The sequence below is a fragment of the Meles meles genome, chromosome 2, assembly GCF_922984935.1.
Source record: "Meles meles chromosome 2, mMelMel3.1 paternal haplotype, whole genome shotgun sequence".
Lineage (NCBI taxonomy): Eukaryota > Metazoa > Chordata > Mammalia > Carnivora > Mustelidae > Meles > Meles meles.
Window position 1 is genome coordinate 165,574,164 of NC_060067.1, and position 26,806 is coordinate 165,600,969.

At 51.7% G+C, this 26,806-nt stretch overlaps 1 protein-coding gene across 1 annotated transcript in view; it reads left to right on the top strand.

Moving 5' to 3' along the window:
- PEBP4 (phosphatidylethanolamine binding protein 4) overlaps window positions 1-26,806 on the top strand; it is a 198,540-nt gene that overhangs the window by 2,119 nt on the left and 169,615 nt on the right. The window contains exon 5 of the mRNA XM_045997435.1: window positions 6,092-6,218. Within this exon, the coding sequence (XP_045853391.1) occupies window positions 6,092-6,218 (127 nt within the window). The remainder of the gene's footprint in view (window positions 1-6,091; window positions 6,219-26,806) is intronic.

The following is a 26,806-nucleotide window of genomic DNA, read 5'->3' on the forward strand; positions in this document are numbered from 1 at the left end:
TGAGCCTGGGAGGACATCTGGATGGAGGACGGCATAAGGAAAGCACTTCCAGAAGGCGGGCTCCCAGTCCCGGAGGGTATATGGATCTGGTCAGCTCCCCCTCGTACCCCGGGACCTCAAGACCCTAGAGGCTGGCCTCACCCTCTCTGCTGGGACCCTGAGGGACCATCCCTTTCCATGGCCCAGACTGCTCCCTTCCCGCCCAGCAAAGTGGCATTTTAAAGAACAGTGGCAGTTGACAGAGGGTGTGAAATTGGACCCTCCTGTGTGAGAGGCTGTCGTTAGCTTTCCAGGGATGAAGCCCCAGGAGTGTGTGACAGGTGGATCGTTTAGGGAGTGTGGCCTCTGGGTGCTGTCTAGAGAAGAGGTCGGGCGTCAGGGGTAGGCTTCTTCCTGAAGCTTCTCCCTGCCTGAGTCAAATTCCAGCTCTCTCCTCATGGACCATCGGTTAGAAAAGCCAGTCCTGATTGGCCTGGACTCGTGGCTCATCCTGAGGCCGGGCCTGGGCTACTTTGCCGCCAACCCTCTCTGCCCATTTGGTAGCCAAGGGAGCTGGCATCCCATTGAAGCCATCAGAAGTGAGAGTGTAGGGAAGAACCCTCCTCTCTACTCGGTCTCCTTGTGAACATTTGGATTCCTCCTAATGTGACTTCTAGAAAGATAAATACATGTTTTCTCTTGAAAAGTTAGGTAGCTGAAACTGCCCCCCCCCCCCACAAAGAAGATGGTACACATTCTTATCAGTACCTTTTTAAAACTCTGGTGAAACAACTATGGGTGAAGTTTTGTGTGGGAGGAGGAGGGAAGAGTGGCTACCTCTCACACGTGGGCTCCAGGCCTCTAGGTGCTCCGTGGAGTGGAACCTTCCTGGCGGCGGCAGCCATTTTACTCGGGGAGGCAGGAGATCGAGTTCCCATGAGCTGGGGGGGTACACTGGGCCAGCCACGATCAGGCCCCCTTGCAGAATGCCTCTGTGCTTCCACGTCTTCCCACATTCGTTACAAAACACTTAGAAAGTGATTGTGTGTATACAGTCCCTGGTGGTGACCAGCCTGCGTCCCAGCTGCCCTAGGCTCAGCCCTGCAGGCCTCCCTCCACACACACGCTGGTGTCCCGGTGGCCTGAGAGCTCTGGGGCACGGAGGGAGCCTCGACGTGTGTATCAGCATCCTCACAGCCAAAGAGGGGGCTCCAGAGATTAAATAATCAGTCCACAGCACTCACGCACCCTGCAAGTGTCTGAGCGGGGGTTCCGCCCCTTCTATCTGACTCTGCACTCAACACTCTTTCTCCACCCGCCTCCGGCCGCTGACCTTCATCCAGGGGCCAGAGCTCCTCAAACTCAAGGGAAGGGGAGCGTTCTTAGTCGCCTTCCCGCAGCGCTAACAAAATGCCAGCTCAGGGCGCCTGACAAACATGTAAGGTTTGTAGAAACCTTACAAAGTGTACAGAAATGTACTTCTCATCCTTCTTGCAAGTGCCAGCACATCTGGTGAGAACCCGCTTCCTGATTCAGGGATGGCCGTCTTCTTGCTACGCCCTTGCTTAGTGCAAGCACCCCCTGGAGGCCCCGCTTCATGACGCCCTCACACTGGGGGCTGGGGTTCAGCTTATGAGTTTGGCGGGAGGGGCAACTGCAATTAAATCCTTCGCAGGAGCCGTTCTCAGGACTGCCTAGAATGCACCAGCAGGCCCCCAGTCTGAGAAACGGGAACTTGTGCGGTAGGAAATGCCCCATTATAAGCCATCACTGCAAAAGGTTTGTCTTCATTGCTGCTGAAGATTTTCGTTGGTGAAAGGCCGTCACTAACGGACAGCACATTGTGGACATGCCAGGACTCTGGGGTCAGTACCTCCTGTGCTAAGACCCCCCGCTCCCCAAGAACCCTGCTCAGTTCAGCCTCCTCCCCTCGCCAAGACAGCCCCCAGAGAAGCTGTTCCCCTCGTGGTACTTGGAGTCTACAAGGGAATTTGTAAATTTAGGCCTTAACACCTGAGAGCATGAATCTAGAAGAGGAATTCTATGTATCGGGAGAAGCAGTAGGAAAACACTGTGAAGAAAAAAGCTCTTCTGCAGTGATATCTTACCTACCCCCAGACAAGCCTGAGTAGACCGACAAACACTGAGATTCAGGGGTGCATGGGTGGCTCAGTCAGTTAAGCATATGACTCTGGATTTCAGTGCTGGTCATGATCTCAGGGTCGTGAGGTCCAGCCCCACCTTGGGCTCTGTGATAGGCATGGAGCCCGCTTTACACTCTCTCTCTCTCTTTACACTCTCTCTCCACGCCCCACCTCGTGCGTACTCTTTCTCACTCTTAAAAAAAAGGACTTATGTTCAGTCTCTGCAGCAAAAAAACCCAGAGCCTCCGGCCTGTGTTGGAAGCTCTGTCCTTGACAGGGAGCATCCCCTCCCATCTCAAGGCGGGGGTCGCTTCTCTTTAACTCACCGCACTCCTAGTTTTGTCCATGGACCCTGCATTGCAGGAGTCCGGTTTCTCTGGCTCCTTTTGGTCCCTCAGGTGGTGGGACGTCACACTCTGCCTTCACCTGCAGCTCTTCTAAGCTGGCCACCCTCCTCTGTCCCCGGTTCTTCCCCAGGGGCCTGGCTCCTGGACCCCACATCTGGGAGTGTTGGTTGGAGACAGACCCTTTGCTCTTTTCCAAGGCTGGCGCCACGCACGTGGACCCTGAGAACCGTGCAGGGAGGCTGGGGTGCCCAGCGAGCCCCCTCAGACCTTTGTGAAGCCGGCCTCCCCTCCACGGGTCTCTTGCTGTCCTCGCTTTCAGGCTGCTGGAATTCTGAGCCCTTTCTGCAGGGACAGGTGAGGAGCCGTTTTCCTCTGATCCGGTTCTTACAGGGACCATCCTCTCAGAATGAAGCCCGAGAAATGCATCAGCTCCCTGGGGAGGCTGTCAGACAGGCCACTGGAGTAGTTCTCCACTGCACAGATCCCCCACACGGAGCGGCTGCCCACCTCTGTTGTGTCCCGGTTTCTCCAGGTGGGGTTCCGCTGGACAGCGGGGGCTTGGAGCCTCTCCGGAGGCTGCCCTCAAACTGCGGCGTCATCTGTGGGGGTGGACGGGCCAGGGTGGGGGGCTCGGCTCCCCAGGAGCTTGCCCGTGTGGCTGTTGACAGGCCTTGGTCCCCTGCCTGCCGGGCGGCCTCTCCATGGGGCTGTTTGCCACACTGCAGATGCTTTCGCCAGAGCCTGGCTGAGCGGGAGGGCATGTGCGAGGAACCACAGTCTTCTTATAACATAATCTTGGAAGTGACGTCCCACCGCTGCTGCAAACCCTAACCCCCACCTTCTCCCTTCCAAGCGAGTCACCAAATCCAGCCCCCACTCAAGGGGAGGGGTCACACTCAGGTGGCAGGACCAGGAGGCAGGGATCTTGGGGGGCAGGGGGGGGCGTCACGGACTCTGTGTGCCACACCCATGTCCCCGTCCCCTCAGTTCGCCAATGATGAGACCCTGTGCTGGTTGCTTCACTTTCTTTGGGCCTCCGTTTGCTCATCTGGGGGAGGGGAATAATAGCCACAGCTGCTCTGAAGAATTGTACGGAATAAAATACTATGTGTGCGGTGCTCCCGATCCATTCCCTTTCCCCCGGCCCCTTATGCCATGCGAGATAGTGACCACGCTGGGACCAGAGCCCCCTGGCCCTCCCCTCGGCCCTCCCAGGTCCTTGTGAAGTTGACCAGGAAGTGCCCCACCTCTGGGGGGTGGAGAGGGAACGTGCCCGTGTGAGGCACCCCATGAGCCGGAAGAGGGCACAGGTGCTGAAGTGTGTTCTTACTCAACTCAGTTTTCAATTCATTCACCTCAGGCTTGTCCACATCTTTTTTGAGGCTGATGGGATCATCTGTTTTAATCAATGACCCACTTGTTCATTGGTATTAATCAACTTTGTGCCTCTCACATATCAAACAGATTTGCCTTCTATGTCCTGATCCAAGCCTTTGGCAAAACTGCTGAACGGGACAGAGGCCCGCACGTGCCCCCGTGGCCTGGCCTGCCATGTGGGGCGACGGGAGGTTTTCAGACACTGGGCTGGCAGTGCCCCATGGTGTGACCAGGGCCAGGAGCACAGACTCAATCCCTGGTCTCCTGGCGCCTACATTTCCAGGGTGCGCTCTGCGGCTTGAGGCCCACTCATGGGACGTCAGCTGGCTGCTTTTGCTCACCTGTTTTAACATTTGTAGCAATTCCACTAGGATAAAAGGAGGAGACTCATTTGTCCCCTGGGGAAAGCCTCTGTGGTCCTCCGTTTCCCTCCCTCCTGGCCCTTGGCCCTTCCCAGTCCCAGGCTGTGTGCTAACTCTCCAGCAGAGGGTCCCCTCTATCGGCCTTAGACCTTGCTAGGTGCAATGTCAGACAGTCATGGCCGAACCAAACCAAATGGTCTTGAAAATGTTACTGTTGGGGCGCTTGGGGGGGCTCAGTCAGGGAAGCGTCCAACTCTCGGTTTCAGGGCAGGTCATGATCTCAGGGTCAGGAGATGGAGCCCCATGTTGGGCTCCGTGCTAAGTGTGGAATCTACTTAGGATTCTCTCTCTCTCTCCCCCTCTGCCCCTCCTGCTACACAGGGGCACTCTCTCTTGAAAAATAATGATAATAATAATAAGAAGAAGTAATAATAAATAAAATGTTGCTGTGAGGAAAAATTAAAACCCATCCCTAAAACTTGTTCAAAAGCAATCAAAACCATGTCCTCTGAAAGGAATTACTGTAACCTCACCAAGAGGTAAAAGAAACAAGTGAGCTGAGCAAACCGGAAGTTGAGCTAACCGGCCCGAGGCTCCTCGGGGTGCTGGCCCACTGAAGTGTCCTGCACCTGCCGGGGGTTTAGGCTCTGGCTGCCAGCGCCCAAGGTGGGACCTCAGGAGCCACTGAAAGGGTGGGATGGGAGCGGAATGTGGGGCTCCCCACCAGAAGGTTGTCCTTGCCTTCCTCGCAGATCCAGAACTTGGGAGCCCCTTTCTCCTCGGTATCTCCACACTGGGCCTCCTCCCAGCCTCACCCCCCAGCAAGGGAATCGTGGCCAGCTCTGGGTGACCCCTGGCAGGCTGTGGAGCTGCTCAACCACGTTGGGCTTGTCGATGAAGGCTGAGGACGACCCTTTCTCTGTCTGTGAATCATCTTAACCAAATGCACCCTGCAGAGACCCTGGGTCTTGGTGATTTAAAAAAATATGGCAGAACAGAGAGGAAGGGGAAAAAAAAAAAAGCTGGTTCAAAGGTTTTGGTTTTTTGTTTTTTTAATATCAATTTGACAGCCTGGTTTACATCCCTGAGTTTTGGTTATAGGTGAGCCCTTAAGGCTAATCCTGGTGGAGTTTTGGGAACAGCCCTCCAGGGGAACAGGATTCTTAGAGCATTCGTGCTGTTCAGCTCTTTCAGGGAAAAAGCAGACAAATGGATTCATCCTACTGTCTTAGGGACCAGAGAGTTTACCCCCTAGGAGACATTTGCATTCTGAAAGTGCAAGGAGTAGTAGGTCGAGGGCCTAGGTTATCAGGCAACATATGACCCTGAGAGGTGGGTTAGGGAAACTACCAGGGACGATTGCCAGACATGGAGAAGATCTGGATTGTTTAGGGTCGACGAAGGCTGGACCTGTGAAGAAGGCTGTGCTCACTTGCTAAACCTTTCTTGATGTAAAGAAAACATTCCTGGAAAGCACTGTGTAAATATTGTTCTTATAAACCCAATCCTACTTTAAAGACACTGACCAGGTTTGTCTAAAGATGTATGTTCTTCCTGAGGAGTAAATACAGATGACCGTTAACGTCTTCTGACCACTGGTGGCTTGTTGTAAACATCGATCGCCTTCTTCGCTCCTCACGCCAGTGCTCTCAGTACGTACTGTCCATGTCCCCATTTTACAGGTGAACAAACTGAGGCACCAAGAGGTCAAGTAACTGTTAACCCACACTGGTCACACGAGTTAGTGACCACAACTAGCTGGTAGCAGGCCTAGGATTCAATCCCACTTGACCCCACATTCTCCACAGTGCTAGACTGAAGGGTGTGAGCTCTCAGCCTCCCCCAGAACTGACATGGGCTGACCATCTCCCTCTCTCCATAGGGGCCTTCAAGTTTTCTACCCAGAGCTGGGGAACATCGGCTGCATGATTATTCCTGACTGCAACAACTACAGACTAAAGATCACCCACTGGGCTGAGCCCATAGTCAAGTTCTCTAGGGCCTTGGAGGTAAGAGAGCAAGCCTGGCCTGGAGGGGGAGGACCATGGGTCTTGGTTTCCCTCTGAGCGTGCTCATTTGGGTGACTTGAAGCCATGGGCAGGGCCATCTGGGTTGGGTCTGGGGGGGGTCCCAGGTGACCACGGATGCCATAAGCATGTGCCCTCCTTAGAGAAGTTCTATGGCCTTGGAGGAAGTTGGGTGGGGGAACGGGGCTGCAGACTGGCCGCTGTAGTGGGACTTTGGGGCCGCTCTGCTGGGGTCTTTGCCTGCTCCCAGAGAAGCCTGGCTTCTCAATGCACGCGGAGACCAGCTGGTGTGTGCTTTGGGGTTGGCAGAGAAAAGGAGGAGAGAGGAGTCTTTTCTCAAGGTGCGAGGTGGCTCGACTTTCAGAATGCTCTTCCGAACGCGGCGGAGCTAGTTTGTAATGGGCTAAACAAGAGGAATAGTGCATCCTGACACCATCCTTACAATATGAAACAGACCTGAGAGTTTGCTCGCACTTGTCTGAAACAGAAGATTGAAGCATTTTTTGGAATTGCAAATAAGTGTTCTTTCTACCGGGAAGTGACTAGTACTATCTTGTTCTGGAAGCTTCCCTTAGACTGGGGATACAGTAAGCCTGGGGAAGGGCCATGGAAGTAGGAAGTGGGACTGTGGCTCCTGCTTGCAGTGGCCAGGCCAGGTCCTGGGGGCGCTGCTCCAGTGTTCCGGTCATTGTCTCTTTGTTTCTTGACTCCTGGGTCACACTGAGCCCTCAAAGTGTCAGCAGTGGAGGGCGACTCTGCCTCCATCTTTGCGGTGGACCCTAGGACTAGGAGGTGCCCATGTCAACCTAATACAAGGACTGTGATGTGGCCGGGAATCAAGCCACAAACGGGTAGAGACGGAAGGGCCATGGTCAGGATTGACCCCACTCACACCACATGCATGCGCACAGCCTTCTGATCCCGTCCGTGTGCAGCGGCAGGGAGAGGCCACTGACGGCTCTTCCCCTCTGTCCGTCCGGCCTGGGGACTCTCAGTGCTGCTGTTGATCAGGCCTGATGGCGGTCAGGACAAACACAACAAAGCAGCAAGTTCTGGGATGGGGGATCACGGCGTCCTCAGATGGAGAGGGTAGATTTTTCTCTCTCTCTGGAACTGTTTTCACTATCGGGGAACCAATAGACTGTGATGTGTCCCACAATTTATGAGACTGGGAACACAAAGCTTTGACTGGCTATTGTGTTTGCAATCGTGACAAATGTCCTAAGCAAGCAAGTTAAAAGGGTGCCTTCTGGGTTTCCTCTCCCTCAACCCTCCCAAGCCCTGTGCTCATGACCATGCAAGCACACACACGTGCACACCTGCACGTCAGCCCTCCTCCCTGGAGACCCTTGGCCTGGGTTGCACCACTGGACACGTGGGAGAAGCAGAGGAAACATAGGACCCTGAGATTCTAACGCTCAGAACAGGATGTGGAGGGCTGCAGAAGCAGGGCAGGAGCCCAGTCCTTTAGGGAAGAGCATAATGCCGCACCTGGGACAAGATGCTCGACTTTGCCATTAATTCACTTGTCCTTGGCTCTGCCACTGAAGGAGTAAGGAGGTAGATCCAAAACACTTTCATAGCCCACTGACGGCCCCAGGAGGGATTCTCAAACGGCTCCACTCTGCACGATATTACAGCAGATGTCCACTAGATGGCAGTGCAGACTTTTCTGAGTCCCTGGTGTACTTGGTTTGAAGCAAGCTTGGGAAGTCTGCCTTTGATTGGCTTGGTCCATACTGATTGTCCTGGGTGGGGTGTGGGTATGGAATGCAGAGAAGACAACACTCCCACCAGGTCTTGAAATTTCCCACCCTGTCTCTGTTCAGAGGTGGGATGGTGAAGAAAACCTGGAGACTTATGAGGGACACAGAGCTGTGGTTAAGAAAGCCAAGGAGGTCAGAAGTTTCACAAAGAAAAAATTGGCTAAAGTGATGGAAACAAAGGAAGGAAAAGTAATATTCTATTACTATAGAACTTGACTTTTTTTGGAAATATAACTGATGTTTGACAAGGCAGATTCAGTTCGAGTTCCGAAAAACAACATTACTCGAGTGGTACCCACTTTATGCTGGATATTATTCATGTATCATTTCATTTAAAGTTTTCATCAAGTCTGCAAGTGAAGTGTTTCTTTAGTTGAGACTATCAGTAGCAAGTAACAAAAGCCAGTTCAACTGGTTTTTGGTTCACAAACCAAAAACTACAGGTACAGCTTCAGCTTTGGCATGGCTGGATCCAAACAGCATCACCAGAAATCTGTTTTTCCCTTTTCTCTGCTTTTTTCTGTGCTGGTTTTATGTGTAAATAGACTCTTTCCTTGTGGTGGCAACGACAACCCCATCAGCTTCAGATTTGTGTTACTAGTTTATCAATCCTAGTGGGAATAGGTTGACACTTTACAACCAAAAAAATCCCAGGATTTGTCCTGATTAGATCACATACTTATCCTTGAACTAATGACCCTGGGTAGGCCCGTTAAATCTACAAAATCTGAAAGCAGAAGAGGATGGTTCCTTCAAAGGAGAATCAAGGTGCTGGTTGTTAGAAGGGAGAAAAGATATTGGGTCAGAAAAACAAGAGAAGTTCCTGCGGAAGGATTTAATCAAAGCAAGTGCAGAGCTGGAAAGTGGCACAGCCAGTATTTAAACCCAGGTCTGCCCAGTTCCAAAGGCTTTACCACGGGACCACTGACTGTGGCTCTCAGGGGAGACAACAGGGTGCCGGTACCGTTGGAGAGGGTTTGCTGAACGGAAGCTTTCCTGGGACAGAAAGGAGTGGTTGCTAAGAAGGATGGTGGTGAAGAGGGGGGAGACAGGCCAGGGGCAAAGGTAAATGAGGGGATGGCCAGAGCTTCCCTGGAGGGGTAGAGGGAGCAAACACCTCTAGAAAGAAAGCAACTGGAAAAGTTGGAGAGGAAGTGGATGTTCTCTGAGAATAGGGTCCCTCAAAAGTGCAGGCAGGGGAACAGAGTGACAGAGAAGAGGATTGTAAGCATTTCCTGGCCCAGGGCCCGATGAGAAAGGACAAGCAGATAGCAACAGGCTATGTGGGGATAGTGTCTTGTTTCAAAGGTGATTAAAGCAAAAGCCACCAAAGCAGCAGGTGCCCATGGGCGTGCCTTAGGAGCTCCCACCACCACCACCAAGCAAGCCCTGAGGCCCTGGAAGGAGAGTGCAGTGGGCCTGGGACAGTGTCTCTGCACCTCCTAGAGGTCTTCTCCTCTGCACACCTTTGCTCAGGCCACTTCCCATATCTGGACCTTGCATTCTGGGACACCTTGATCACATCAAAATGCTTCTAAGAAGCCTTCCCTGATTGCCTCCCTCTTAGCCCTCTCCTCATCCCTGACTGGTCTCTTCTTTCTCTGAGCTTTTTATTTTTTTAAAAGATTTTGTTTATTTCCTTGACAAAGAGAGACATAGTGAGAGAGGAAACTCAAGCAGGTAGAGCAGGAAAGAGAGAAGCAGGCTCCCCATTGAGCAGGGAGCCCAATGCAGGGCTGGATGCCAGGACTCTGGGATCATGACCTGAGCTGAAGGCAGACGCTTAATGACTTAAGTACCCAGGTGCCCCTCTCTGAGCTTTTTAAAATGTCCCTTACTCACCAGACCTAGCATTTACTTCCTCTGGCTTGTATTGTGGTTGCTTATTTCTATCTCCCAGAACCCTGACCTGTGTATAAGCTCTAGGAAAGTAAGACCACCCACAACCCCTTACCACCTTTGCAGACCCCATGTTGGCTGACCAGGTGAGTGAGTAGAGAATGAATGAATGGCAGGGGGAAGGACACCTCCTGGAGGGTGAACTGAGATGTGTGAGTCCCACAGTTTGCCTTTTAAGCTGCTAGGTGCCCAGGTGAGCCGGGTGGACCCTGAACCCAGCACTAGTCCCTCCTCCACCCAGGGTGGGTGGGGGAGCTCAGAGCTGGGAAGGGGAAAGCCAGGAGATGAATCCAGCAGGTTTCCCAAAAGGCAAAGTTGTGCAGGGAAATGTGGACCGTCCCCGTGCCAACAGCCCTGAGAGCTGAGAGAGGAGTCAGAATAAGAAGAAGCTTTCTCCCTGGGTGCTCTGACAAACATTAAGAGGCAAACGTCTTAAAATGCATCCTTTCTCAAGACGATACAAACTGAAAGGCCCCTGAGAAGCTTCTTGACTGAGGCTTATTCTTCACCTTGAATTTCACCAGCTGGAAACCTTTTGAAGTGAAGAAATTGCCTTTAAGTGGGGAATGTGCATTGCATTAGAGAGAAGGAACAAGGAGTTCTGCTGTCCCTTGGGTTTCCAGGCGGGCTCAGCTGCTTTCTCCTTCCCAGAAAGCAGGTGACTCTGAGCAGCCTCGCCCTGGGTGGGACGGGCATAGCCCCATGCCACCCTGGACCCACAGTGTCTGTGTTGCTGCTTCCTGGGGGCCACCTCCTTGCCCTCCTGGGCCCAGAGTGGGGACAAAGTTGGGACACGCAGTGGCATCACAGACTCTCCGTGCTAAAAGAGACCTCGGAGCTAGGAGCTGCCTCCCATCCTTCTCTTTATGCACAGAGCAGCACAGGGCTGCTGCGGTCACAGATGATGAGTGGAGGCGGGACACAGGGCTCCTGACACCCAGGGTAAGGCTGGTTAGAGCAGCCCCCAACCCTCACCGATGGACGGGGCAGATTCTCTTACCCCCAGCAAGAAAGGGCAGAGGAGGGGCGTGCATACCTGCAGGGGCAGCCAAGAACATTGGCCTCCAGGGCGGCAGCCCAGCAGGATTTAGTGTCAGTGATAGGAAGTGATTCACTTAACACATACTCACTGAATGCGCAGACACCATATTAGTGCCTCCGAGCCCAAAACCGAAGGCGCCACAGCATGGCTCCCAGTCTAGGTGGGAATACGGATGGGTGGCTGGCAGATGTGGGGTCGTGTGGTGTCAGGTCTGTGATAGAGGAACTGCAGGTACCACGAGGACCAGGCAGGGCAGCCAAGCTGAGTGGCAGTCAAGGAAGGCCTCCAGGAAGAGGTGACCAGAGCTGACCTGCAGACATTGAATAGGCAGGGCATGAAGGGGAGACCCCGGGTGGCTGGGTGACGGATGAGGCTCAGGAGAGGACAGGGTCACAATGCAAGGGGCCACAAAAGCTGCTTGGCCTGGTGGGGAGTCCGGATTTGATAAAATGAAGGCAGGCTGGGGAGGGGCTGGTGAAGGCGATTGGATTAGCAGTTCGGGAAGATGCCCTCCGTCCCCCGCATTCCAGGTGGAAGAATGGAAGAAAGAAGATGTTGGAGGCAGGGAGAACACCCCGTTGAAACAGTCAGCATAGGTGAGGGCCTGAGCCATGGCACGGATCCGAGAGCTATATAGAAGTGGCATCTGTAGGGCTTGGTGGCTGCAGAGGCACAGGGATGGTGGTGGCGGGGGATGGTATGACACTTGGGTCAGCCAGAGGAGTAGGGGTGAAGCTGAGCATCTAACTTGTCCTCTAAAACAAGGCACTTTGAAGAGTGAAGGGACGGGCTGTCGATAATTATCAGGATGGCAGGGGTGACAGGGCACACTGTCCCATTATTAGGGCTTCCAGCAAGGGACACACTAGATCTACAGGGACAAAAGCCAGTGGCAGTGACTCTGCAGATGCTGAGTTTGAGGACCGTGTGTGCGTGCAGAGGCAGGTGCCCCGTGAGCCCGCTAAGCAGAGCAGGCAGGGCTGGAGGCCTAGATTGGGGTCCTTGGTGTCAGGGGGTGGGAAGTAGAAGTTTGAAGCGGCAGGACTCCCTCGGAGAGAGGTTACGGAGGGGTCCCCTGGGGCCAGCCTGCAGAGGTCAGACAGGCACGGGAAAGAGTGTAACTGATCTAACCCAGCCAGCTGCTGGCAAGCCCTGTCAGGGACAGAAGTGAATGAGAAAGGGACACAGCGGACTGGGCACACACACTGGAAGTGTGCAGGGAGACAAGGGGCACCCGAGCTATTGAAATGCTGGCAGGGAAGAGCCAGTGCTAAGGGCAAAGCCCCATGCAGCAGAAATCGGAGATAATGGGCCCAGTGGAGAAGTTCACATCTGAGAAGAAGAACCAAGGGGCGGGCGGTGGAGGTCACACAAAGGGCAGGAGATTTCCAAGTTCCTCAGAGGCCAAGGGTAGGAACTGCAGAAGACTCAGGCGGGGTGGCGGCAGTGGGGGGGCAGCTGCAAGGGCCAGGTTGGGGAGAGCCGTTAGGTTTGGCAAATTCCCTGGCACTGTTCTTGAGGATGGAGAGAGGAGTTCCAGAACGAGGGGCTGGGAGCAGATGGCAAATCCAGGACAGGGTGGGGGCCTCTGCAATTCCCTGAGTGGTAGAGGGAACTCGTGACCTGCAATCCTAATCCAGGGCCTAACCCGTGACACAAGTTTACCTGGAGTCTGAAGAGTACACGGCACAGAAGGATTTGGGCTTCTGGAGGGTTCGAGGGGCAACGCTTATCACCGTTTCTAACCCTTGCAGCCAGGTTTCGAGGTTGCAGAGAAACTTCTCATGTAGGGTTTCACACGATCCTCCTCATACTGTTGGGAGCGGGGCAGAGTAGGTGGAGGCCCTCCCAAGGTCACACTTGCCGAAGCTGGGAAGTAGGAGAACCAGCCTCAGATGCCCTCCAGTCCACTGTCTTCCAGCTGCATAATTTTGCATCTCGACTCCATCCTGGTTACTTGAAAATGGATGGGTTCCGGGTAGCTTCACGCCGAAGCATCTTTGCCGCCTGCATGTTTGCCGCACAGCTCGTGGGCTATCAGGCAATTTTGCTGCAAAAATGAAAATCGTGAAAAACAAAAGAGGGACATCCATTAAAAATGACATAATGAAACGCAAAGAACAAATTACAAAATTAAAAAGACCCTCTTGTGAAGCATAAAAATATTTGAACATACCAAAAATGCCTAGTGTGGATTCCTGGCAACTGTACATGTATCATTGATTGTGTAGATTATACGTAGCTAGGTACTTGTCTTCCAAGTCTTTCCTTCGTGGCAGCATACACTTTTTTTTCTTATTGATTCGCCCCCTTTTGCGGCCTCGCGCTTTCTCTCTTTTCACTGAGGTTTTCTCCTTCATCGAGAGAGGTATCGGTTTCCAAATACGGGGCTGTGCACCTGCAGCTGAGTTTTGTATGGTGTGGCGACAGCCTTCTACGCTGTTGTTTGTCTCTGGCCTCTGGTCCCCCATTCACTGATGGGCGTTCCGAAGTTCTACGGGAAATGTGGGTTGGAAACTCTGGGTCACTGTAGAGACGGCCGCGAGGGCTGAGATTGTGGAGGGTGAAGCTCCGCAGTGAAACCAACCAGGCAGCCAGATACTTTTCGTCTTTTATGGCAAAGTTGCCTTACAGTCCATTACTTCTGCGGCAAAGGTGTGTGCCACCCAGATGCTCACGGCCGGCCGAAGAGCCAGACGCGGTCACCTGGTGTCCGCACAGGGCTCGGGGGCCATTCCTGTGTCCAGATCCCAGTGGAGGCCTCCTGTGTGCCTCTCGGCCCGTCACTGTTGCACGAGCGGGGGACCCCAGCCAACACGAGCCCCAGCCCTGCCCGCCACCAGCAGCACCTCGTGAAGGTGAGAGCGGGCATGGCTGTCATTGTAGAAAGACTGAACTCAGAAGTGCTTTGTGTGGCTGATGTTTTGCTCGTAAGGAAGCTTCTTGGCCTTGATCTTTATTTCCAGTACTTTCTCCCCACCCCACCACCCCACCAGCTTTCCTGTCGTTGCACTCACTGCTCCAGGCTTTGCAAAACCTCTGGTCAGACCGGAGCCTGACCTTCCTGGAGCTTTTTAATCAAGCCGCCTGTCCCCCGTGCACAGGGGTGCTCCTCCAAGCGCAGGCAAACAGGGTGTTTGCTCAGTGGTTGGGCATCTGATGTCGGCCAAAAGCTCTCAGTCAAGTGTGGGCAAACAGGTTCCAGATGTTTTTTAGATCAACTAATGTTCCTTTGAAAAAAAGAAAAAAAAACCTGTGTGGGCCGCTCCTTGGAGGGGGCATATGGGATCTGAAAGGAGAGTTCACTGGGTTTGCATCCTGGTTTTTTGGGTTTTTTGTTGTTTTTTTTTTTTTAAAGGTCATTCAGTGAGTGTAAAAAAAGGTCATTCAGCAAGTGTCTGTGTGGGGCACGTCTCATGTGTGGGATCTGTTCAGAGCCGACTGTTGGGGGTGTGAGCAGAGGCTTCTTGGATTTTAAAATAGCTGCCCGGCCCTTGTGGGAGCCATTTGGAGAGACGAATATTCGAATTTTGAATGTACAGTGGCTTGTTGCCTGTTCTCGCTGGAGAGAAAAGACGGTGGCCTCCAGGGCCGTTCAGAGAAGGGTTTTGAAGCCGTTTGAGTGATGATTGTTAACACTTGCCGTCTTGGGAGGGGGGAGGGGAAGGAGGGGAAGGAGGGGGGAGGGGAAGGAGGAAGTGGAAGGTCCTCTGCTGGGTGGAGCCACTGCCAGGACACAGGCCCATGGACCTTGAGGTGTCTCGCTCCCTTACCAGGGCACCCCGGGTGCCAGTGCGCACGTGGTTCTGTGTTAGAGTCCATCTGACCCTAGCGGTGGCTATGTGGAGACTGTTTTACAGATGAGGAAACAGCAGCTCGTGGGAAATTACCTATTTAGTTTTTTTTTTAAAGATATTATTTATTTATTTAACAGAGAACGAGCACAAGGAGGGAGAGCAGCAGGCAGGGAGCCCGATGCGGGGCTCGATCCCAGGACCCGGGGATCATGACCTGAGCCAAAGGCAGATGCTAATGAATGAGCCACCCAGACCCGCTCTATGCAATTTTTTAAAAAAGATTTTAGGGGCGCCTGAGTGGCTCAGTGGGTTAAGCCGCTGCCTTCGGCTCAGGTCATGATCTCAGGGTTCTGGGATCGAGTCCCGCATCGGGCTCTCTGCTCAGCAGGGAGCCTGCTTCCCTCTCTCTCTCTCTCTGCCTGCCTCTCTGTCTACTTGTGATCTCTCTCTGTCAAATAAATAAATAAAATCTTTAAAAAAAAAAAAATAAAATAAATAAATAAATAAATAAAAAAGATTTTATTTATTTATTTGACAGACAGAGATCACTAGTAGGCAGAGAAGCAGGCAGAGAGAGAGAGAGGAGGAAGCAGACTCCCTGCTGAGCAGAGAGCCGGATATGGGGCTGGATCCCAGGACCCCGGGATCATGACCTGAGCCGAAGGCAGCAACTTAACCCACTGAGCCACCCAGGCGCCCCCCTCTATGTAATGTTTAATGAACTTTATTTTTTTAGAGAAGTTTTACGTTCACAGAAAAATTGAGTAGAAAGTACAGAGATTTCCTACGTGCCCCTTGACCCATGCACAGTCATGCCACACTATTAACACCCCCCTCCAGAGTGGTATATTTGTTACAATTGATGACCCTGCACTGACACTTGTTATCACCCACAGTGCACGTTTGCAGGAGGGTTCCCTCTTGGTGTTGTACATTGTATAGGCTTGGACAGATGCATGTGACATGTATCCATCACTATAGTATCGGACAGAGTAGTTTCACTGTTCTAAAAATCCTCTGTGCTCCACCTACTCGTTCCCCAACTCCTGGCAACTACAGATCTTTCTGCTCTCTACATGGTTTTTGCCTTTTCTAGAATGTCGTAGTTGGAATCCTACCGTATATAGCTTTTTTGGGATTAATAGCGTAGACTACCAGCTGGGCCTCCACAGAAGGGTCTGGTAACTGCCCATCTTGGCCCAAGCTAGTGGCCAGTCATCCTGTAGCTTAGCTTCCCTTTTGGGGACTTGCGCTTCCCTCGGCTGGAGGTTTCTGGTGAGGCTTTGGAGTGGTTCTCCTGCACCTGCTGTCAACTTGGGCGTTGCCCCCATTTGGGTTCTTGGCTGTCTCTCCAAAGAGAATGTAAACTCCCTGAGATATTCATATCTAAGTGCAGGATGCTGGCAGGGCGGGGGGGTGGTTATCTCTTGGTAACTAGAGTATAAGTGTTTTAGTTTTCAAAGCACTTTCCCTTGTCATGACAGTTCTTATCTCCCATTAGTCCCGAGAGGTGGGCCAGGCAGCTGTCTCTGCTACACTGAAGATCCTTGGCCCAGGGATGGTCAGAGAAGGCAGAAGCTCCCCCTTAGAGCCCAGCACCCATCTCCTCGTTGCCTCATACCCCATTTATGCCTCCTTGCAGCTTTGTGGACGCTAGCTTGCCCTAAATGCACAGACGTGCTAAGTGGAGTGATGAAGCCCGGGCTCGAATCCCTGGCTCCTGTACCATGCTTTTCTTTCCTGTACCCCCTGCAACCTTGTCATCCCCAAGCATTTACTACATGGCCACAGTTACTGACTGTTTCCCATGCAGTCAGGCTCTGTGCTAAGTGCCCCAGAAGATATGATTACCTTCATTTTTCAGGCCAGGAAACTGAGCACAGAAAGGTTCCAGAGCTCATGAGTGAGAGTCAAGATTTGAACCTAGGTCTGTATGGGCTCATCCCCCGAGAGTAGAAGGCCACCTGAAGGGTGCCCCCAAATGACCTGAGCTGTTTCCCAGCTGCGGCCTGAGCCACCCAGCCCCAGGTCCAGGGAAGAAGCCAGCCCCTAAGGCGAACAGAGAAGAAGTAAGTAGGAGATCTCCTCTTGTTCCATCGCCTTTCTGTACAAATGGGCCTCATGATAGCAAATAACTTAGCAAAGGGAGAGATAAAGAGTGGGACCTGGGGGTGTGCAGGGGTGTGCACATATCAGAGACCCTTGGTTTCTTCCCCATCTCTAGGTCTGCCCTGCTACCCCAAGGGACAAACAGAGTAAGCCATCAGACATTCTAATTTTCATGTCTGAGTTCTTTCCATTGCAGTTGGGAATGCAGAGGGTCCATCTCCATGGCCTAGAGTTCTAGAGATGCCCTGAGCAGAGGCAGACAATGCCTAGAGGGGACGAGAAGGGAAGAGGGCCAGGCCTGGCTCCTAGGCGTGGCTCTCCAGGCCCTGGATCTGGGAAAGCAGAGAGAGCCTCCTGTGGTCTCCTGGGGCTGCAATTGCAAGAGTGAACACCAGAGGGAGACAGGTGACTGTCATCCTGCCCCAGACAAGGAGAGCCTGCATACCAGCTAAGAAGGCACTGCCCAGGGCGGGCAGACCGTGGAGACCTACCCAGTAATGGAGAAACAGAGGGTCCTGGATTTGGGTTGAGTGTACATGCCTCAACACCCCTCTCCCCATCTCTCCCTTTGCCGGTTGGTTGTGGAAATGCCCTTCTACTCAAATACAAATATCCTTGGACTGGAATTCCTTAAATCGGGGGCCACTAACTGGAAATGCCCTTAGGGGCCAGACCCTAATAGGTGGATGAAATACACAGTTGGAAGGAAAGTGGAGCCTGCCAGACCAGCTTGCTCTGAGAATCTCCTCACATCCCACCTGGCATTAAAAGGATTTTTATAGGATTTTGCAGTCTGCTCATTCCGGTTTTCCCTGACCTGCAGAAACTATTCAACTTCCTAGGGATGAACAGTCCAGCAGGAATGAGAACTGCTGGGTATCAGAGCTACTCCCTTGGTTTAGAGAGCATCAGAGCCTGAGAGGTTATTATGAGAAGCAGCCAGGCTGGGTTTTGCACAGACCTTGTCTTACATCCTGGCTCTGTTGCTCATAACCCTGTGACCTTGGATCTTCTCACTAAGATTCTTTTTCTTCACCTTAAAATGGGTATTACACCTATCTCCATTTCTAGGGAAGACCCAGTGGCCATTTCTCAATCCTAATCCTTCTGGTCTCCCTAGCAGCATTTGACCCGGTCGGTCACTTTCTCCTCCTAGACACCCCTGGTCCTCTGCTGTCAGGACCCACAGTCTCTGAATTTGCCTTCACCCTCTGGGGTTCTTCACTTCTCAGTCTCCTTGGCTGGCTGCTGCTCCTCTCGCCAACCTCTGGGCATAGGATATCCCAGGCCTCAGGGTTGGGTCTTCTCATCTTTTTCTACACTTTCTCCCTTGTGGTCTCATCCAAGGTCATGACTTTCAATGTCTTCTCTATGATATACTAGTTACAGGGTCACTGGGGTATCTCACAGACATGTCCAACCCCAAGTGCCCACTCTCCAGCCTCCCCCCAAACCTGCTCCATCTGCTGTCTTTGCCATCTCAGCAAAAAACGACCCCAGCCTTCCAGCTTGTTGCCTAACCATCTTGGAGTCATCGATAATTGCTCTGGCTTTCCCATTATGCATCCAGTCCACCAGGAAACACTCTTGGCTTTGCTTCCAGAATATATTCAGAATCGGACCACTTCTCTCCTCCACCATGAAGACTCTGGCCAGGGCCACACCCTCTCTACCCGGGTTATTACAATAACCACCTAACTGGTCTCCCGGACACTGTGTCTGCTCCAAACCCCCCAGCCTATTCTCAACACAGCAGCCAGGATGAGCCTTGAAATCTTCAGGTCCCATCAGTTTTCTCCTCTGCTCAAAATCCTTCCATTTCTCCCCCATATCACCTGAGCAGGAGGCACAGGGCTCACACTGGCTTATGGAACCCGAGAGCCTGGCCCACTTCACCTCTCTGACCTCAGTGCCTACCATTTTTTTGTCTTGTTCCCTGGGCTTCCCTTTTGCTTCTTGACCACGCCCCAGGCCCTTTCCCCCATATCTCCGTGGCGTGCGCCCTCACCTCCTCCAGATCTCCGCTTCAAGGGCATCTTCTCCAGGAGGCCTTCCCATCTGCCAGACCTGGTACTCCTGAGCCCCCGGTCCCTCCCCACTTCTTGCCATCATATTTAGGTCTTCTAACCCGCATGTAACTTCTTCATTTACCTTGTTTGTTCGTCTGTTTTACCTACTCCCACCCCTACCCCACAGCTAGGGCGTAAGCTTCATGGGGGCAGGAATCTTTGGTTGACTCACTGGTGTAGCCCACGTACCAGGAGAGTCTCGGTCACGCGGTAGGCACTTAATATTTGTCGAATGAAAGTTATTGGATAAAGATTATGAGAGATCATGTGTGGATAGGCCTCGGTGCCGACACAGGGAGCATTCAGTAAATGCTGGTGGTTATAATCTTCTCGGATGCCCAGCGACTGCTACGACCTACAACATGACCACCGAGGCAGGGGATGGCTGGAGGATGTGGGATTCAAGATAGAGGGTTGTAGTGGGTTTTTTGGTGTTTGTTTGTTTGTTTGTTTTTAAGGGTTTAAGGAGAGAAATGGAGGGGGCAGAGATAGAAGGGAAATATTTATGGCTGGTTGAAAAGCAATAGATCTACAAGGCTGGACACAGGGCTCTGCAGATAGGGGACATCCATGAAACCTGTGGGTTGAATGAACACATCTCTTGAGTTGTTAGTACATGCAGAGTTGACTTTGGAGACTGAGTAAAGACCCTCAGTAAAAAGTTTTAGGGGCTGGATTGAAATAAAGACGACAGAAGGCAGGAATCACCTTTGGCTGGATGGGGCTGGCAGGCTGCAGTGGCCTCTTCCGGGATGCTGGCCAGAGCTAAGCACCCCGTGCTCAGGAGGCCACCATCCCGCCTGGCACTAGCTGACTCTCAGGCCCTTTGGGGGCTAGACGATCTCCCCAGAGATTGTCCACATCTCTGGGGAGCTGAAGTCCCAGGCTCCTCCTTCCCTCAGTGCCTCTTCAAGAGAACTTGGTATTCAAGGAGACCCAATGCCAGCAGAACTGCCTCTAGCTCTTCATCTTGCAAATAGAGTGGTGGTTAATGGGTTTGGAATCCAATCCCCCAATTCTTACCACGCTAAGGCTGGAGCTGCTCACCAGCTCTCCATACATCTGGCGCTCGCCGGCCTCCACCTCCCCTATCTCAGATGGGAAACAGAGCCACGGGAGGTGCACCTTCCCCAGTGTGCGGTCGCAGAGCAGCTACTCATTTCTTCCATTCATGAGCAGACCCTCAGGCCCCGCGGAAAGCTGCCTGCTAGGCTGAGCGCTCCTGGAAGGCAGGAGCGGCAGACAGGTCAATTCCCGCATCTCCCTGGCAACCATCTCTGACCCAACTCCAGCCTTAGGACCATTGGAGGAGCAAATTCAGAGCCCACCTCCAGGTGAAACCCAGGAGGGTCAGAGCAGTCCATGTAAAACCCCAGCCACACAGCCATAAAATAACTGGAAAAGCCACATACAGGTGACTATCCCCCTGACCTCAGGGTAGAGAAAGTCTGTCTAAGCACAAAATTCAAAGGACAAAATCATAAATGAAATGAAGGACGGATGTGAGTTACAACAATATTTGAAACTTCTACACTTTAAAAATGCCGTAAACAAAATAAAAATCCAATGACAAACTGAGAGAACATATGTGCCACAAATATGGCTAAGGATTATTATCTTTATGCATAAGGAGCTCTTATAAATCAATAAGGAAAAGATGAATACCCCATAGAAATGCAGAGCAAAGGATGTAGTAGGTGATTACAGAAATAGGGAAATTCATTAAAAATATGGGGACCATGCTTCAGTGAAAGGAAATGTAATTTTTGTAAGTAGCACAGACTTCATTTAAAACCAACCACATTTGCGGTTTGGGTTTTTTGTTGTTGTCGTTGGGTTTTTTTTTTCTTTTTTTAAAGAGGAGTATACGTTACAGGTAGAAGTACAGATTGCTTCAACCTTTCCAGAGGGTGATTTGATAATGCGTATTAAAATCATTAGCATGTTCATTGTGTTTGAACAGTAATTTTAGTTCCACGAATTTATTCTAATCTGATTATTTAATCAGATACATACACACAAATTTATGTAAAAGGCTGTTCATTGTAGTATTATTTAAAATAGCAAAAGAAAAAAGGAAAACCATGTAAATGTTCAACAATAGATCGGTTAAATAGAATATGTTCTATCCCTATGAAAAAGTACCAGCTAGCCATTGAAAATATTATTCTCAAAGAATATTTATCAGGAAGTCATACAATATATTTTTAAGTGGAAAAAATCAAATGATAAAACAGTAATTTCACTACAGTCTCAATTTTCAAAAATTATATCTTTTTATGCATAAAAAAACCCTAGACGAATGGAGAATCCATCAAAATGTTGACATTGGATCACCTCAAGTGGTGGGATTAAGGGTGATTTTTATTTTCTCCCTTACACTTGTCTGTAATTTCCATATGTTCTCCAATGAACATGTATTACTTTAATAATAAGAAAAAAAATGCTATTTGGGGAGAAAAAGAGTGAATGCTAAGAGGGAAAGCTTTAGCTACCCAAATGGTCTGTCTGAGTGCTGGTTGCTGTGGAAACCGTAACTTTGAATTGCCCAACTTTTTGTGAATTACTTCCCTGCTCTGCAGGGTTAGTGCTAGGGCTGGATTCAGTGTTCCTGGGGTGTGGGCATGTGGCCAGGGCAGTGGTGAAAATGGAAGGACCCTGCCGCGGGCCAAGGTCCGTCCCCAGGGAGGGTCCTGGGTTTCATTCTGGCTCCCTTTTCCCTTCCAGGTGTCCTGCAGGCGATGCTGGGGCCCAAGCCGCCCTGTGTGCACGTGGGCTGGGGAGCCAGCAAGAAGCCCACTGCTTCCCTGCATAGGGTTCCCCAGTGCCTCTGTGGAGTACTTGGAGGTTCTCCTGAATCAGCTTTGCTCCACTCCCAGCCTAGTATCTAAAGATGGGGTCCTGGCCGTGGTGTGGGGAGGGAGGGAAAGTGGCTTTCTTTTCCTTTTTGTGTCAATCATAAAGACGGGGATGTCACCGAGTCCCAGGGACTTTTGCCCTAAGTGGAGCCTTTAACAAAAATCCTAATCCTGGCTTGAGCCCTGACCACTTGCCATCTGGCCTTCCTTCTTTCTGCCCCCCTGGGGAAAGATTCCCTGCACTGGAGGGGAGACGGGGCTGAAGCACTAGCCCCAGGGCCTTTCAGGAAGCTGAAAGGCTGGGTACCCCGAGTGCAAAGTCACTTTCATATGCCTATTCTCGGAATGAATGTCTCGCTGCCATTTGTGAATCCTGTTCCGAGCTCTAGGGTGTGGAGAACTGGTTGATTTATAGATCGAGGCAGCCACAAGTTGGAATTTTAAAAAGCAATGTGTCCTTTGAGCAGGAGCCCGGGCTGGGGGCTTTGCAGCCTGTCGCTTTGTCCCAGGGACCAGATGGAACTTGTTTTTCTGTTCACTTGGGGGTTTAACCCTTCGTGCTCTCCCTCCCCTACAGCCCCATTCAGGAGCCACTGCCTTTGAGGCCAGGAGTCAGCCAGGAGTGAGAATCCGCGTACCTGAGCCTCTGTGATGTTTATTGAAAATGCCTCATCTTTTCAATCCCCTGTCTTTGCCGGAGCATTTTGTTTCATTTAGCATTTGCTGGTGGATGCCAGGCGCTGTTTGAAGCACTTTAGAAATATTAACCTATTTAGTCTTCCCAACCATGATTATCCCTGTTTTACAGATAAGTAAACTGAGGCACACCTAGGTTAAGCAACTTGCCCAGAGTCACACAGTTGGTGGGTGATGAGGCCAGGATTTGAAGCCCAGCTGTTTGGTCCTCAAATCTATGTATTTAATGACAAGATCTTGGCTGCCTCTCAGACAGCAGGTCAATAACAGTTCAGATCTCTTGGGGGCGATTCTCCCCACTTAAGCTATAAGAGCACAAGGGACCATCAGAGCGAGACGGAGTCCACTGGTTTGTGCCGGAAACATCACTGCCATCCTCGGTTTGCCCGATCTGCTACCCTGCTGTTGCTTTTAGGCACGTTAGGCTGCAAAACCCCTATTTATAAGGTCTGTGCCGTGTAACAAGCAGAGTTCAGGGTTTGATGCCCACCTCTACTCCACCCACAGCATGTGCCAACCCAGTGCTACCTGGTGGAAGCTGGGGTCCTTGAGCAGGACCCCTGTCTTCTCCAGGGAAACCTGTATGTCACCTACAGCTTCCCTCCTGCAGAGGTCCTCGGGTTGACCTTTAGCAAACCCCCTTTCCCCTTTACGGAGCAGAACTCACATGGCTCTTTGAACTTTGGGGAACATTGGAACCCTAGCACTTCCCAGGCAGAAAGCTGTCCCTTACCCTAGGGAAGTGAGCCCGGTTCTCTGTCCCCTTTCTTCAGAGGTAGCATTGGACAGAGGCCCAAGTTGGGCACTCCCCAGGGCTTGGGGCTGGGGACAGTGCCGGGTATCTAGGACACACTGTCTGAGTGGGGAGAGGCTATAGCCTGGGGAGAAGCTAATAATACATCAGACCCTAAACAAAACAAGTTCTTCGGGGACACTGCCTCCTACCGTGAGGTTACAGGGGTCGGGAGGGGGCAGGGAACTTGTGATGGTCTATTAAGGAAGGATGGAGGGCCTGGAGTCAGGAAGGAGGTGTTTGATCAAAATGGCCAACAATAACAGCACCCGCGAGAGGGAGCTGATCTTCCTAGCTTGCCTTCCAGACGATTGCACCTTGCTCCTTTACGTACTCAGACGTCTTCTTTCAATCGTGTTGTGTACAGCAGTCTTTCTAAAATTGGTTACATATGACCCTGCCTCCCTCAACAGTCTAATGAACATAATTTAACTCTGTTAAGTGACTCAGTGTCATCGTTGCGAACACCTGTCGCGGAGAGCGCCCTTGCTACTTCCTCTCTGTGGCAGCAGGAGCTGCTGAGAGCCATCTAGTGGGCTCGTTCGCTCCTCCACGGCTAAGGCCAGGCCCTGCGGGCAACGGGGGCCTCGCCCTGAAGGGGAGCTTGCCCCCTGCCCCCCCATCAGTCATCTACGACAGGAAGTAAGAATTCCCATGGCTGCCTCAGTCACTCCACAGTGTTTTCTCCCCACACTTCTAGCACCAGACGTATGGGTTTTTTCCACACCAACAACCCGCTCTCCAGCTCTCCGTCTGCCAGTGCGGAGCCTCGCGTTTCAGTTCAATCCTCACGCTAACTCTCTAGACTTAGCATCAGACTCTGCCAGCCAAGGGCTTGGTCTCAGACCATCCCCCGCTTCAAACTCCAGTCACAAGTTTTGGGTGCCCAGAGGACCCATGCTTCTCTCTGACTTGGCTAAATAGTCAGAAGTCCCCACTACACCTCCACTTTCCGGTTCCATAATTTGCTAGGACGGCTCATAGAACTCAGGTAAACAGTTGACTTACAATTACCAGTTTATTACAAAGGATACAACTCAAGGAACAACCGCATGGAAGAGATTCCCAGGGCAAGTTGTGAGGGAGGCTGCGTGGACCTGGCCCTGCCTTTTCTGGGAGCCCCACCCCGTCAGCACCTTGACATGCTCACCAATGGGGACGCTCTCCAGGCCCATCATTTGGGGGTTTTCATGGAGGTTTCATTTACCAAGGCGTGACTAGATTAAATCTTTGGCCACTGGTGATTAACCAGATCTCCAGCCCCTCCTCCCAAGGTATGGGGTGGGGCTGAAAATTCCCACCCTCTAATCATGCCTTGGTCTCTCTGGGACCAGCCCCATCTTAATGCTGTCTAGGGACCCCCAACCACCAGTCTTCCCATTAGCATACAAAAGACACACAACACTGCGGAGATAACTAGAGTCCAGGAGCTGGGTGCCAGGAGCTGAGGACAAAGACCTGGTTCGTGTCTCTGACTACGCCAAGTCATGGCGGACAGCGTAGAGAGCAGCTGGGTGGTATTGCGGATGACTTCAGCTACATGCAGGCAGGCTGGACCACAAAGGGACACATGCCTTTTCCAGGGGTCACCAGCTGCAGACTGACATGACTCACTTCCTGTGGTTGGTCAACTTCACAGCTGACAGCCTGGCTCTGGGACTCTGCTGCCACGTGGCAGAGGCCAGATCAAGGTTTATCGATGATGCAAATGATGAGCCAATGGCTGTGGTTCTCTTTATCAGCTTGCTTTTTGCTGTCCTGGGGTCTTCCATGAATTTGGGATGGGTCTCTCATTTCACAGGGGTGCTGAGGATGGGCACCTCGGTGTGCGTGTGTGCTCTGCCTGGGCTGGAAAGGCAGGACAGTGCCCAGGACAGGGGCTCAGAAAGGGGTGAAGGGATCTTGGGGAGCCATAGTCAGAGCTGCTGGAGGTCCAACGGCCAACCCATGTGGAGACTTTTTTTCTGGAGCTAGGTCTGCCTTGGGAATACACGTTTTCTTTTGTTTTCAGAGGGAAGGCTGAGGGGTTTTGTGGTGTGTGTGTGTGTGTGTCTGTGTGTGTGTTTCATTTTTTGTGTTGGGTTTTGTTTTGGTTTTTTTTTAGCTCAATCAAAAGTGATATCTAAGGAATCAAAGAAATTTGTAGGGTATTTGTTTCTTCATAAAAGAATTTTATTTTATATATTGTTTCTTCATAAAATTATTTTAAAAATTTATTTTCCTCCTGTCATCTGTCCATTTTTGCTGCTATTAAAGCTGATAAGTAGCCATGGTTCCCTTCTGGTCTGTGGTGATACGGGAAAGCTGATAGTCGAGGATGTCAGAATTCTTTCTAAACTAAGAGTCGATAGGCTCAAAACAAGGATGGGAGTCAGGCACCTGTGGTGTATGAGCCCTGTGACGTGTAGGACGCCTTTGTGTGTAGTTTCCAAACATGCAGATCAGACAAGCAGCACGGAAGAGTGTCTGTGCGGGCCGTGGAGGTAGAGAAAGACAGGTTTGTGTTCAGATTCCTGTTCCGTATCCAACCAGTGGGTTTCTCGGCCTCTTAACCTCACTTCCCTCAGCGCAAACGTGGAGAGACTTAGAGCGACCAGTCTGGGTGCAGAGAGCTTTTTAGTGAGTAGGTGCTCACTAAATGTCTGTTCTCCTCTTCCCTCCTACTCTCTCGGATGCTCGGCTGCGTGCTGGACCCTGCGGCCGTGGGCGAAGGGACCTCCAGATCGGTCACATCAGCAGGCCCTCATGGTTAGAGAGTGCGTTGTATGTTTCAGATTCCTCACCCTTGTCACAGGTGGGATCATGACCTTCTGTTTGCAGATGAGAAAGCCAAAGCAAAGAGAAGTGAAGGGTCTTGTCCAAGGTCACACAGGCAGGTGGCGATAGAGCCCAAACTAGAAGCTGGGTCTCTTGCTTCCCCGTGCCCTGCTTCTCGCCTTTGCTATTTGCCTGGTAACCACAGGTGAGAGGGTGAAGCTCTTACCCTTCTGGATGCCCCCAGGGGGCAGCCCTGCTGTCCCAGGGTTGTTAGGTCATTCAAGAAACTGAAAACCCATGAAAGCTCTTTGAAAAATTAAGAGGGGTACACACATGAGTTCTGCCATTTTTCTGCAATATTTTAATCCCTTTCTAATAATAACAGGTAGATGAGATGCCTGACACCCCTCCTCCCTCCCTCCCCAGCCCTGCAAGGGAGAAAGGAACCAGGACCAGAGCTGCTTTTCCCAGTGGCTGCTCAGCACACGCCATAGTAACAGGGTGAGTCTCTGGTGCCAGGAACTCAGCATCAGGCCCTGACCTGCAGGGGTGCATACAAAGAGCCTTCCAGAATGGAAACCTAACGAACATTTTTTTTCTTACCACTTCCTTATCCACGCTCTGGCTTTTCAGAATGAATGATTTGGAAGGCCCAGCTGCCTCCTTTAAGCACTTCAGGCAGCTCAGACAGAGAAACAGGCTCCCCACTCTCCCTGCCACCTCAGGGCTAGCGCTCCCGGAACAGCCTCACCCTGGGGAACAGCAAGGAAGGGGGAATGATGGC